Source organism: Brassica napus, chromosome C7 (genome assembly GCF_020379485.1).
Source record: "Brassica napus cultivar Da-Ae chromosome C7, Da-Ae, whole genome shotgun sequence".
NCBI classification, from domain to species: domain Eukaryota; kingdom Viridiplantae; phylum Streptophyta; class Magnoliopsida; order Brassicales; family Brassicaceae; genus Brassica; species Brassica napus.
In genome coordinates, this window is record NC_063450.1 from 29960300 (window position 1) to 29973884 (window position 13585).

Below are 13585 nucleotides of genomic sequence, written 5' to 3' on the forward strand. Positions count from 1 at the left end.
GGTATCGTCGGCAAACAATAGATGGTTTATCCGCGGAGCCGGTGTTGCCACTCTCAGTCCTGACAAATGGCCATTGCGTTGAGATCGTCTACACAGTCCGGATAACACTTCTCCACATAATATGAAGATGTAAGGCGATAAAGGATCTCCTTGTCGTATTCCTCGCGAGGAGAGTACTCTTCCATGTGATGTATCGTTAACGAGGAAAGAATATGAGACTGAGCTCACACACTGCATAATCAGGTTGACAAAGGAGCTCGCGAAACCGAATCGTTCCAGGACAACTTCAATAAAATGTCATTCCAACCTATCATAAGCTTTGCTCATGTCCGTCTTAACAACCATAGAACAATGGATTTCTGCTTCGGACATCTTGAGTGTATGGAGGATCTCATGAGTAATGAGGATGTTGTCGGAAATAGCTCTCCCGGGTACAAAGGCAGATTGGGTTTTCGAGATGATGTCTTGGAGTATAGGCTTGAGTCAGAGTGAGAGGATCTTCGTGATAACCTTGTAGAGTACATTACACAAGGCAATCAGCTGATATTTCGAAACCAGTTTAGCTCCTGTCACTTTTGGTATATGCCGAACATGTGTAGTGTTTGATGCAGGCGGCATATAACTAGTTCTGAATGAATTCTGGATTTCCAAGATCAGAGCCGGTCCGACGGTGCTCCAGTTGGAGTGGAAAAAGCTTGCCGAGAAGCCATCCGGGCCTGGTGCTTTATTCGGATGGATGAGGAACAAGGCATTTTTAATTTCAGCTGCATCGGGTATCAAGACGATCTTTTCGTTGAGTGAGGTAGTGATCATGGGTTCAATGGCAGATGCGACAATGTCTCTTGTGGCTGTAGTAGTCTCGCTTGTTATGTCTGATGAGTAGATGTTCGAGAAATAGAGGGCAATTTGATGCGCAATCTGATCCTCTTTGTAGTATGCTGTACCATCTTGTCCTTCTATTACTGTCAAGCGGATGTGAGCTCGTCGCCCTTTAGCTATCGCATGGAAGTAGACAGAGTTTTTGTCTCCTAAGGATAGCCACAAAATCCTGCTTCGTTGTCGCCAGAAGTCCTCTTTAACCTTGTACGCGATCCTTAGCTTGGAGTTGAGAGCTGTAATAAGGCTTTCATCACCTTGTGGACCAGTCATTGCCACTTCTAGACATTGTTTTAGCTTACTGATCTCCTCCATACTGTTAACATGTTGTTCTCGAGTCCAAGCTGAGATGGCTCTTCTACACATAGCGAGGCGGGTTTTCACGGGAGCTTCAGTATTACCGTTCCAGACCTCGGAAATAAGTTTATTCACGTCAGCATTGTCCCAAAGTCGACGGTCATAGCGAAAGAGGCACCTTTTATGGCGTTTTGCTGAGTCGAAGACTGTGATCAGCGGTCTATGGTCCGAGCTTTCGAAGTTAAGGTATTGACATCTCCCTGTTGGGAATCTATCAGACCAAGCCGGATTAACCACTGTTCTGTCTAGCCTGCAGTAGACCATGTGACTTTGTCGTTTGCCTCTCCAAGATAAACTGTTTCGGAGTGCTTGAGGTCAAATAAATCTCATCGAGCAAGCATATCCTGGAAGGCTCCAAAAGTTCCTTCTGCTCTTTCCGGACCTCCTGATTTTTCACTGTTATCCACGATTTCATTGAAATCACCAGTTAATAACCATGCCTCATTTCTATGCAGTGAAAGATCGATAAGAGAATCCCAAATAACACTTCTATTAGGCACTTCCGGTTCCCCATATACAAAGGTTGCAAAAACAGTAGTTCCCTTATGGGTAATCATGGTATCAATTACATTCTTAGAGGAAGATAGAACATGCAGATCTATATCTTGTTTCCAAAAAAGGGTGAGTTTTCCACTGCTAGGCCTCTCCGGGGGAACTAGGAAATGATGATCCGCGTCCATAAAATCAAGTTCTTTAAGCACGTAGGAATCTGGATTCTTAGTCTCCATGAGGAAGATTATATCTAGGGAAGCTTGTCGTCGGAGCTCCCTAATATGTTGGACTGTCATGGGGATCCCCAACCCACGACAGTTCCAACTCAATATTGCTAAGGAAGAATGGGAGTTTGCCGAGGAAAATCCGTATTCTTCCTCGAGCTTGCTGGGATTAGCACTATCGGCGGTGTTGTAGCCGACGCAGATGATGCAGCTTGTTGAGTAGTTTGTATTGTGCCAGCACGTGATGATGTCCCTGGAGAAGCTTGGAGTCGAACTATGTTTCTCTTTTTTGATCCCATACCGGAGTACGTTTTCGGGCTAGCTCTGACAGTGGTTCTTATCCCTTTAGGCTTTGGAGGGCGTCCATGCTTTCTTGTTGGTATAGTTGAGGTTTCAGCTGGTAAATCCTCCTGGTTTCTATGGATGGGAAGCTCTGATAGTTGTAATGTCTCTGTTCTCGCCAGTGCAGCTGAGGCTGAAACTTGTAAGATGCGCGTGGCTGCTTCTTCTACATCTCCATTCATCTCGCTCTGAAGTACACGTTGCTTTCTTGCTGCACTCTCCATAGGATCAGGGCAGCTTATATATTGAAGAGTAGCTTCTCTAATCTTTTCCATCACCCCTCTCTGGAGGGTAATTCAATAGCTGGTGGGAAGTCCCCAGATTCTAAGTTACGTCCAACTGAACGTCTACAAGGTTGGAAATGAGAACTAGAAGGTGTTACTTCCTAGGCTAGTACCGGTGATTTGGCTCTCCATTGTAAGACTGGGGAGTTACGCTTACGTTCTTCGATGTTCCCCTCCCCTTGTCTGTCATCATGGTTGGTGAGTCTACGCCTCGTATAAGGTGGTGATGAGTATTCGTTGTTTCTATGCTCCATCTGAGTTCGGGCATTTCGATAATTGTTCTGCTGGAGAAAACTTGCGTAATCTCCTAACAAGTTTTTTTAAAAACAATAAATGGGGTATTTGCAATTGGGCTTATTGGTGTAATAGTCAATTTTTGAGACAAAATTAAGAATATAGCATTTGATTTGACATAATTAGATTCCATAGCATTTGTTCTCTTTTCTTCCGGTTGTATCCTCCGTCTTTGTAAGTAACCGGTAAATAAATAATGTTGAGATGTCTGAAGAATGATAATAATTATAAACGAACGTCGGCTGCGATAAAAAGTAATTAGAATGTAACATGCTAATGGTAATAAACAAAATAGTATAGTATTTGTTCAAATTTTGAAATGTCTATGATTGAAGGGAAATATGTAATGTTTACCTTAGTATCAACACAAACCTTCCATAACTAAACCAAAAATCCTAGTCACCAAACTCTAAAAGGAAATATACCCTAATCCAAATATCAAAACATGCAAATAGTATATAGTATAAAATATTATTAAAATAGAATAGTAACAAACGAAATAGTATAGTACATATTGTTCTGATTTTGAAACGTTCTTACACCAACGTTAATCCAAATCTTCGAAAACTAAACCCTAAAAGAAACTATAAACCCTAGTCCAAATATCAAAATATGCACATAATACATAATAAACAAAATAGTATAGTATTTGTTCAAATTTTGAAATGTCTATGATTGAAGAGAAAGAGGCAATGCTTACCTTAACATCAACACAAACCAAAAACACTAGTCACTAAACCCTAAAAAGAAATATATACCCAAACCCAAATATCAAAATATGCAAATGGTATATAATATGAAGTTTTATTAAAATAAAATAATAACAAACGAAATAGTATAGTACATACTGTTCCAATTTTGAAATGTTTTTACCCCAACGTCAACCCAAATCTTCCAAAACTAAATTCAAAGCACTAATCACTAAACCCTAAAAAAAACTATAAACTCTAATCCAAATATCAAAATATGCAAATAGTATATAATATGAAGTATTATTAAAATAGAATAGTAACAAACGAAATAGTATAGTATGCTGCATAAGCATCACTGTTCATCTTCTTCAATTTTTACTCTCATCTTCACTATTATGTGGTTGAATCATTATATAGTTAATCAATAAGCATATCCACATGATTCATTTCAACCTTTACCTCTACCGGTTTGATAGCTATCATCTAAGCTGGCAACAAACAATTATAGAGATGGTTGGTAAAGAGAGATAGTTAGTGAAGAAGTGTGGTTGAAACAGATGAAACGATAGTCGTAATGGAAGAATTAATGACGGTGACTGGTGATAGAAAAAAGTTTATTTGTTTTTGTCAACCGGTTAACGAAGGGATAATATAATATATATTTTATAAATATTTATTTATTTTTTTGTTAGATTCTTAATTACATGTTATTTTGTAGCTATCTGGTCTAATTTCCCTTTGCAATTCTTAATTGGTCATATTTGTTTGTTGTATGTATTTGAGATATGGATATAATGTAAGAATGTTTTATTACTATTTCTTCTGCACTGCTCAAATTTAAATGAAATTAATTTTTTTCCAGTTACATTTTTGTTATTTATTCCATTTTTACTGTTCTCTTTCCGCATCGTTTAGTCTTATTTTGTTGAATACTGCTTTTATATTTTTCATTAGATCAATTTGCTCAGAAATTTATGGTGAAACTGTAGAATATATATTGCACCATGGACAATTTACATGACAGAAAGAAGAAATCTAAACAAATTAGGTGTTCTGGGAGATAGGATGGATGCTGGGAGAATTTTCGCCACGGCGACAATTTTGACAACGTCGACAAATTAATATAACAACAACGATAAAGAAAATAAAAAGCATCATCACAGGAACCATCCATAGCTTGAACCATGGAGGATCTTTTGGGAAGATCAATGCAGCTTCTTCATCTTTAACTTCGTACCGTGTAAAAGATTTGATGTGTCTTATCTCGTTGTTCAGGAACAACCACCATATATTTCTTCCCATCTCCCGAGCTTCCTTCTGGAGATGAAAAAATGACAACACATCAACCGTTGCTCAGAGAATATCTTGATGATATCATGTGTTTTGTTTAAAGGTCTATTTCAGTTGCACAAAAAAAAAAAAAAAAAAGTTTAAAGGTCTATTTTTAGTGTTTTCCTATATTTTTATATAGAAGTTTGGACATTTGCTATTTCTGGTCTCTCTTGAAACTTGAGCATGATAGGGCGACTCATAAAAACAAAACAAGACACCCAAGCAATATGCTCTTGTAATAGAAAATGTATTATCATCTTTCTCAATTTTGTTAGTCAGAAATTTATATAAAAACGGTTTGTTGTTTTGCTTTAGTCAGAAAGATTATGAAAGGGAAGACGCGTACGGAATCTCCGGTTTTAGACTTATGACATGAGACGTGGAAAATTTCGAATCGTAATTAATACGGAGTATGATGAACCGATAATACTACTAAACTAGTTCATCGTTGTCATAAGGGAGAGAAAGAAGGTTCAGTTTATTTGCTAGGAAAAGGTTAAAATGCCACAACTCCTCTGGTGAATGTTTTGCATTTCCAACATTGTAGATGTGCGCATCATCAACAAACTGAAAACTTGAATGACAATGCATAATTCCCATATTGGACAGAGCATCCAACCCATAAAAAAAACAGACTCGACAACAGTTTATAATTTATCAAAGTCAGAACGGCTTAAGACCACCATCTAGTGTATTGTTGAGAAACGGGACAATTGGTTATATTTATTAATCTTAGGACCACTTTTTGACTTTAAATTTTTTTCTGTTCCATTTATCCTTTTGAATTTAATTCGAAAGACAGCAAAAAGTCTTTTCTCGTTTGGTAATGTGACAGTGATGTTGGTATAAGATCTTACCGCTTGTTATTGCATAGCACAACATAGTCTAGTCTAATTTGGTACAAACTGTGCTATCAGCGGATTCTAAACACCAAATAAGCAACATTTTAGGTTTGACAACTCTGCAGGAGTCTAAAACAGAGACGCTGGAAGATGAGCTGAAGGAAGCCCCATGAGCAAGGTTCATGCTCCAGCTCATCGTCTTGCTAGGTATTTATCATCATGCTTTCAAAGGAAATGACTCAGATCATTCGAAGCGAGTATGTGCAGCAAGAGCCGCGGTTTCTAGACTGATATTAGTTTCTAACGCATGTGACATTAAAAATATCAATTTGGTTTTATGCAAACTGACATTGCAGAGTATGACGCCTTATATGCAACCTTCAGGAAAAAGAAAGTTAGGTCATAAGAACCAGGGAATCTATGCGATAGAGCTATGGATTAAAAGCTGCTTGTGAAAGACTTTTCCCACTAAATTTGTTTCTGCTGTCAGGTTATGAAACAGTAACCAGTAGACTTGATGAAGCAACGTTCAATGCGATACTATGTCAGTCAGCATGGTGAAATGCCGACAGATCCCATAAATGTTCTTCCAAGTCCAGCAGGAAAGCAAGTTTTGGTGCAGGTGCACAGTTAATAACCGCAGTAAATGAAGCTAATATGAAGAATCTTCACAGCAACCGCACACCAAAAGAAAAAAAAATTACTTTTGGTATATAATTTGTATTTGCCTTGGCAGATTGGAACTTGGTCTAGATGGGTTGAGGATCAATTCGAGCAAAAGGAGGAAAAATCTGATAGCAATAATAATGAGAAGTCAGATTGTGAAAATTTCAGATTGTTTCATCTACTTAAACAAGTTATCTATTGATGCTTCCCTTCAAAATGCTTGCACAAAAAGAGAGGGTACTGATTACACTGCTCAGAACTCACTTCTTATTTCAAAACATTTTGGACTTATCAGTACTTCTCGTTCCTGTCTGAAGAATTATCAGTACTTTGGTAAAGATAGCCAGAACAAGAGACTAGAGATGATTGAAACATAACGTTTACTACTTAACAGAACAAAAATCATAAACATGGAGAATCCTCCCGATCCAGATTCTCACTACAAATCTTAAAATCGTTAATGATTTTGAGCAAAGAAGAAGTTTGGGTATTAAGGGGAATCAACTTTCGCCTTGCCTTTACTGAAGAAAGCGTCGATGCGACGGGTCCCAACAGGCGGCGGATTCCTCTCCGACACCGTTTTAGTGACTCGGACGGGCTGAGCGGAAGGGAGAGGGAGCGAGTCGAGGAGAAAATCGCTCGTGGGCTGGTGTCTCTTCACGGCGATTCTCAGGTGATCGAGGTTAACCGTTTTTCGCTTCTTCTCCGCCGCAACTACGGAAGATTTCTCGGCGAGGAAGCGGAGGAAGAGCTCGGTGGAGTAAGTGACGAGGTGAAGAGCTTCCGAGTTGATTTTGTTGATGTCCTTGTCGACTTTCATTATCTTCTTCACTCTTGTGATTGGAAACTCCGGTCGTGTCGTCTCTTCTTCTTCCGCCATGGAATTGATTTTTTTTTTTATTTTAAGAGAATTGACTAAAATTGTTTAGGGTTTTGTAGCTATCTCTAAAATGGGGGGGGGGGGGGAAGCTAACTATAGCCATACAAGAGGTTAAAAAGTTAAAAAAAAAATTACATTTTAACTTTTTAATACATCTCAAACTTTCCACTTGAGACACATATTTTTCTTGTTATTTATTTAGTCTACTTTTATCTAAAACTAACCAAACTTAATATTACATCTTGTTTTTCTCTAATTAAAAAAATAATATTTTTATTATTAGAAAACTGAAACCATCGAAGTAATCATACATGCTACTTCTCTCTTATCTCAAAATCACTTTCTCAAATCCCTGAACTCCAATCTCGTCTAATTCCTCTTGTCTCTTCTTCTCTTCAAGAGATGATGAAAAATACAAACACGTGCTTCTGTTTCTGAAAAAGAGTTTTCAAAGATTTATGCCACATATGTAGAATTTCAGTTGAAAATCCATGAATAGATAGATATATAAGAAGGTTGTTGTGGTGCACAAGATGGTGGAATCCGGCGAAATCCATAAATATCTCTAGTAATAGTTTGATGAGGTACTAAAATATGAAATTATTTAAGATTTAATTAAAAAGTAACTAATTTTGAGTAAGAATGATTCTTATCAAGTATCAGAGTTGAAGAAGATCATGAGCTTGTTTGGTATTGTAATGTAATTGAAAAGAAAATTTGTATGTCCGTGTTATGAAGTAACTTATAATTTATAGTATCGGGAAATTTAAATAAGAGTAGAATTCAATACCCGTAGGAAGCAAATAACACTTAATATGAGAGAAAGAGTTTATTATAAGGAAGAAGAAGAAGATGTAATTTTGTACAAAAGAGTGAGATAAGTGATGGTATTTATAGTGAGCAACAATACATAAAATATCAAAGATGATGCTTGATTTGGTAAATGAGTGGGTGATCATAGTGCTTGATGAGTAGATGATCATAGTGCTTGATGAGTAGATGATCATAGTGCTTGAGTTGGTAAAGGAGTGGAGGATCATTTCAAAGTTTATCTTATAACACTCCCCCTTGATCATCCATCTTGTATTAAGTTTCGTAACACTCTCCTTGGGGACCGGTGTCACTCTCCGCTCTCGCTTAACGTCTTTGTTGCCTCGTTAAAAACCTTTCTAGGAAAACCCAATGGGAAAAACCATAGTTAGGTAAAAAGAGTACAACTACGTAAGCTCCCCCTCGATTGAGCAGTCATAGATCCTTCTGATGACGCATTCCAATGTTATGGACATGTTTTCTGAATACCGAAGTAGGGAGTGATTTTGTGAAGAGGTCGGCTGCATTGTCGCATGATCGGACATATCTTACTTCAATCTCTTTCTTCTTCTCGAGCTCTTGAGTGTATGAGAAGAACTTTGGATGTATATGTTTTGTTCTATCACTTTTGATATATCCTTCCTTCGTTTGAGCAACACATGCTGCATTGTCTTCATATAGAATAGTTGGCCCCGTACTTTTGTCAATCCCACTACTTGAACAAATGTGTTGGCTTATTGATCTTAGCCATACACATTCTTTACTTGCTTCATGGAGTGCGATGATCTCAGCATGATTTGAAGAGGTAGCCACAAGCGTTTGTTTCTGAGAACGCCAAGATATAGCAGTGCCTCCGATCGTAAAAACATATCCTGTTTGCGATCGGGCTTTGTGTGGATCTGAAAGATATCCTGCATCTGCAAAACCAACCATTTGACCATTTGAATCTTTAGGGTAAAATAAGCCTAAATCAATAGTCCCTTGTAGGTAACGAAAGACATGTTTAATTCCATTCCAATGTCTTCGTGTTGGAGATGAGCTAAATCTTGCTAGAAGATTAACAGTGAATGATATATCAGGCCGTGTACAATTTGCAAGGTACATCAACGCTCCAATTGCACTTAGATATGGTACTTCCGGACCAAGTATCTCTTCTTTTTCCTCAGGTGGTCGAAATGGATCACTTTCAATGTTAAGTGATCTAACGACCATTGGGGTGCTAAGAGGAGTTGATTTATCCATGTTAAATCGTTTCAACACTCTTTTAGTGTATGTGGATTGATGCACAAATATACCATTTTGTGAATGTTCTATTTGTAGGCCAAGACAATACTGTGTCTGTCCAAGATCTTTCATCTCAAATTCTCCTTTGAGATAGTCTGATGCCTTTTGTATTTCTTTTTGAGTTCCAATAATATTTAGATCATCAACATATACCGCGATTATCACAAATCCGGATGTTGTTTTCTTGATGAAAACACATGGGCATATAGGATCATTCACATATCCTTCTTTTGTTAAATGTTCACTGAGACGATTGTACCACATACGTCCAGATTGTTTTAACCCATATAATGATCTTTGCAATTTTATTGCACATAACTCTTTAGGTTTGGAACTTAATGCTTCTGGCATTTTAAATCCATCAGGGATTTTCATGTAGATATCAGTATCTAATGATCCGTATAGATAAGCTGTAACAACATCCATGAGACGCATCTCAAGATTTTTATCAGCGGCTAGACTCATCAGGAATCTAAATGTGATCGCATCCATTACAGGAGAATATGTTTCCTCATAATCAATACCAGGTCTTTGAGAAAATCCTTGGGCTACAAGGCGAGCTTTATACCTTGTAATCTCATTTTTCTCATTTCGTTTTCGAACGAAAATCCATCTGTACCCAACTGGTCTCACATCTTCAGGTGTGAGTACAATAGATCCAAACACTTTTCGTTTGTTAAGCGAATCAAGTTCGATTTGTATTGCTTCTTTCCATTTATTCCAATCATGTCTCTTTTGACATTCATATATGGATTTCGGTTCTGGATCATCGGTATCTTCATTTACCTCACTTGACACGATATATGAGAAAGCATCATCAAGGTCATTTTGTTCATTTCTATTCCATATCCTTTTATTATGGATGTAATTAATAGAAATCTCATGATTATCTTTCGATTCATGATGCTCTGATTCATCAGAGTCCTTATCATTTATTTCTTCCAAAATATTTTCTGCTATTTTGGGTGCATCATATATTTCAGCTTTCTTCTGTTTCCTAGGATTCTTATCCTTAGAACCAGCAGGTCTACCACGCTTCAGGCGTGTTTTTGGCTCTCGTGTGTCATCCTCCTTTTCTTGTTCATTTGGCATTTTGATACGAGCAGGAGCATTTGCAGCTGGTATATGAGATTTAGTTACCGTCTTGGTATCTGCAAATGCATCAGGTAGCTGGTTAGCTATACTCTGTAAATGCATAATTCGTCGAACTTCTAGTTCTGACTCTTTAGAAGGAGGATCAAGATATAACAATGATGGTACACTCCATTTTATATCACTTCCAACATTTTTGTTTTCTCCCCCTAGAACTGGGAATACATTTTCGTCAAAATGACAATCAGCAAAACGTGCTGTAAAGACGTCACCAGTCTGTGGTTCTAGGTATCTTATAATTGATGGAGAATCACAACCAACATATATTCCCAACCTTCTTTGTGGTCCCATCTTTGTTCGTTGTGGTGGTGCTACAGGCACATATACCGCACAACCAAAGATTCTAAAGTGGGAAATGTTTGGTTCTCGACCAAACGCTAACTGTAGTGGAGAATACTTATGGTATGCACTCGGTCTGATCCGAATGAGTGCTTCTGCATGCAAAATGGCATGTCCCCATACAGAGGTTGGAAGTTTTGATCTCATGATCAATGGTCTTGCAATCAATTGCAGACGCTTAATTAAAGATTCAGCCAAACCATTTTGCGTATGAACATGAGCAACCGAATGTTCAACTTCAATTCCCATTACCATACAATAGTCATTGAATGCTTGGGATGTGAATTCACCAGCGTTGTCTAGTCTAACTCTTTTAATAGTATAATCAGGAAACTGTGCTCGCAGTTTGATTATCTGAGTTAGAAATCTCGCAAATGCCACATTTCGAGATGATAATAGACAAACGTGTGACCATCTACTGGATGCGTCAATTAATACCATAAAATAGTGGAATGGTCCACATGGTGGATGTATCGGTCCACATATATCACCTTGAATTCTTTCAAGGAACTTTGGTGATTCTTTATCGATTTTGGTTGGCGATGGCCTTACGATCAATTTTCCTAGAGAACATGCAACACATGTCATTTTATTCCCTTGAGAAATCTCCTGGATTTTCAATGGATGACCATGTGAACTTTCTATGATTTTACGCATCATTGTAGTGCCTGGGTGGCCAAGGCGATCATGCCATAACGTGAACTCTTCTGGGTTCCGTTTTACTACAAGATTTGATTCGATCTCATCGATATAAGTATGATGTAATCCCGAAGGAAGTTCTGGAAACTTTTCCAATATGTGTTTTCTGCCACATTTTTCAGAAATTACATACATGTATTTCTTTCCATCCTCAGTTGCAGACTGAGTATCATATCCGTGAAGATATATGTCTTTAAAACTCAACAAATTCCTTTTAGAACTCGGAGAGTATAAAGCATTATTTATGGAAAATTTTGTTCCATTCGGCAAAGTAAAGTTTGCTTTACCAGTTCCTTCAATCACGTCTGCAGGACCTGATATTGTATTGACGACAATTCTTGTCGGTTTTATATCAGAGAAATATCTCTTTTGTCTCAGAATAGTGTGCGTTGTTCCACTATCTGGTATGCATATTTCACGAATCCGTTTCTTGGATTTTGCTCCATTAGTATTTTGATCCATTTCTGAAATTATCATAAACATTAAATAAAAGTGAAACGTGAAATTTATTCATTGATTATATAAAGAAAACACACAATAATTATACAAATATTGTTGTTAAAACAACATTATTCTTTGAAAACATAATTATTATACATTACAAATGAGGACTATTCAGCAGTCTTATTAGAAACATTTCCGTACTCTTCAAGAGTATTCTAGTCCAGCTCATTTGCGAAATCAGAGGATTCAAGGTATGAGGTCCCTTCAACGTTTTCCGTGAGGTTCACCTCTTTAGCCTTTCCTTTTATGGATTCTTGATATAACTTGCACAAATGTGGGGGAGTACGACAGGTACGGGACCAATGTCCTTTACATCCACATCTGTAACATACAGTCTCACTTTTCTTTGTGGTATCCTCTTCGGTTTCTTTGCCTTTATGAGGTTGTTCAGATCTAACCCATTTGTTAGATCTAATACTTTTAGGATAGTAAGGCTTTCCACGTTTGTTGTTGAAACGCCGACCACGACCTCGATTGGTATGGTTTCTCCTTCCCGAATATTCTACCGCCGTAGCATTCACTTCGGGAAATGCCTTGGCTCCCGTGGGTCGGGAATTATGGTTTTTGATTAGTAACTCATCGTTCTTTTCAGCCAACATGAGTGTTACCATCAATTCAGAAAATTTGGTGTACCCACATTTTCTGTAAATTCGGGATAAGACGTTGTGTTCTTTGTGGAAGGTATTGTATGTCTTGTCAAGCATTTCTGCTTCGGTGACAGGGTTACCACAATATTTTAATTGTGCAACTATCCTCAAGATAGTGGAATTGTAATCTCTAACCCTTTGGAAATCCTGAAACCTCAGGGTTTTCCACTCTTCAAGAGCGTGAGGGAGATTGATTTCCTTTTGATTATCGAATCTGTCTTTCAAGGCTTGCCATAGTACAGCTGGGTCCTCAACGTCTCCATAGTCGTGAGTTAGATTCTCATCTAAGTGCTTCTTCAGGAAGATTATCGCCTCGGCTATATGCTCGGGTGGCGATTTGTTACCGACTTTTATAGCTTCAGATATCTTTTTTATTACAAGATAAGGTTTCACATTTGTGACCCATCTGACATAGTTTTCGCCGGTTACTTTTAGAGCCGGGAACTGGAGTTTCTCGATGTTTGCCATTTGTATTTCTAAAACACAAAATAGTAATTTTATTAGAACTTCATAATTTAAAAACCGTTTACATTAATCATACAAGCAATTACAAGGAGAAGCGATGTAAATAAAATTAAACCGATATTCATCTTAAATTCACTCGGAGTAAATTCTCCAACGAATGAACCATAAATAGAAACACAAATAAAAATGGCACATAAAAACAAAAGTGCGCGAATCATCTTTCTTGAAATGAAAAATCGGAGGAGAGCGATTTGAAATTTTTGAGAGAAGATGAAATGTTTTGGATGATGAAATGGAGTGAAAATGAGTTGTATTTATAGATGGAAATTACTGTTCATGACCGTTGGAGAAAGGGGAAATTTTTGAAAAATTTTCTTTGTGACCGTTGGGGTTAAATCGAGTGC

At 37.6% G+C, this 13585-nt stretch overlaps 3 protein-coding genes across 4 annotated transcripts; all 3 read right to left on the reverse strand.

The window, feature by feature from the left end:
• Nucleotides 1–4321: 4321 nt before the first annotated feature.
• On the reverse strand, nt 4322–4932 carry LOC106355338. Its single transcript, XM_013795311.3, has one exon. The coding sequence runs from the start codon at nt 4861–4863 to the stop codon at nt 4606–4608; it is 258 nt and encodes an 85-aa protein (XP_013650765.2). The 5' UTR covers nt 4864–4932; the 3' UTR covers nt 4322–4605.
• A 1832-nt stretch (nt 4933–6764) lies between these two features.
• On the reverse strand, nt 6765–7345 carry LOC106356523 (nuclear transcription factor Y subunit C-5-like). Of its 2 annotated transcripts, none has more exons than XM_048762532.1 (2): nt 6855–7345; nt 6765–6810 (listed from the first exon to the last, which is right to left on the reverse strand). In XM_048762532.1, exon 1 carries the CDS (start codon nt 7279–7281, stop codon nt 6892–6894), a length of 390 nt encoding a protein of 129 aa, XP_048618489.1. In that variant the 5' UTR covers nt 7282–7345; the 3' UTR covers nt 6765–6810; nt 6855–6891. The 2 variants fall into 2 exon arrangements, with proteins under 2 accessions (XP_048618489.1, XP_013651717.2); XM_013796263.3 differs by having other exon boundaries at nt 6765–6806; nt 6851–7345.
• A 4879-nt stretch (nt 7346–12224) lies between these two features.
• On the reverse strand, nt 12225–13184 carry LOC125589882. The gene has a single exon (XM_048762533.1). The coding sequence runs from the start codon at nt 13182–13184 to the stop codon at nt 12225–12227; it is 960 nt and encodes a 319-aa protein (XP_048618490.1).
• Nucleotides 13185–13585: the final 401 nt, after the last annotated feature.

Coding starts and splice junctions, on each gene's coding strand:
- LOC106355338 (XM_013795311.3), bottom strand. CDS start 4,863: ATGGGAAGAAATATATGGTGGTTGTTCCTGAACAACGAGATAAGACAC.
- LOC125589882 (XM_048762533.1), bottom strand. CDS start 13,184: ATGGCAAACATCGAGAAACTCCAGTTCCCGGCTCTAAAAGTAACCGGC.
- LOC106356523 (XM_048762532.1), bottom strand. CDS start 7,281: ATGGCGGAAGAAGAAGAGACGACACGACCGGAGTTTCCAATCACAAGA.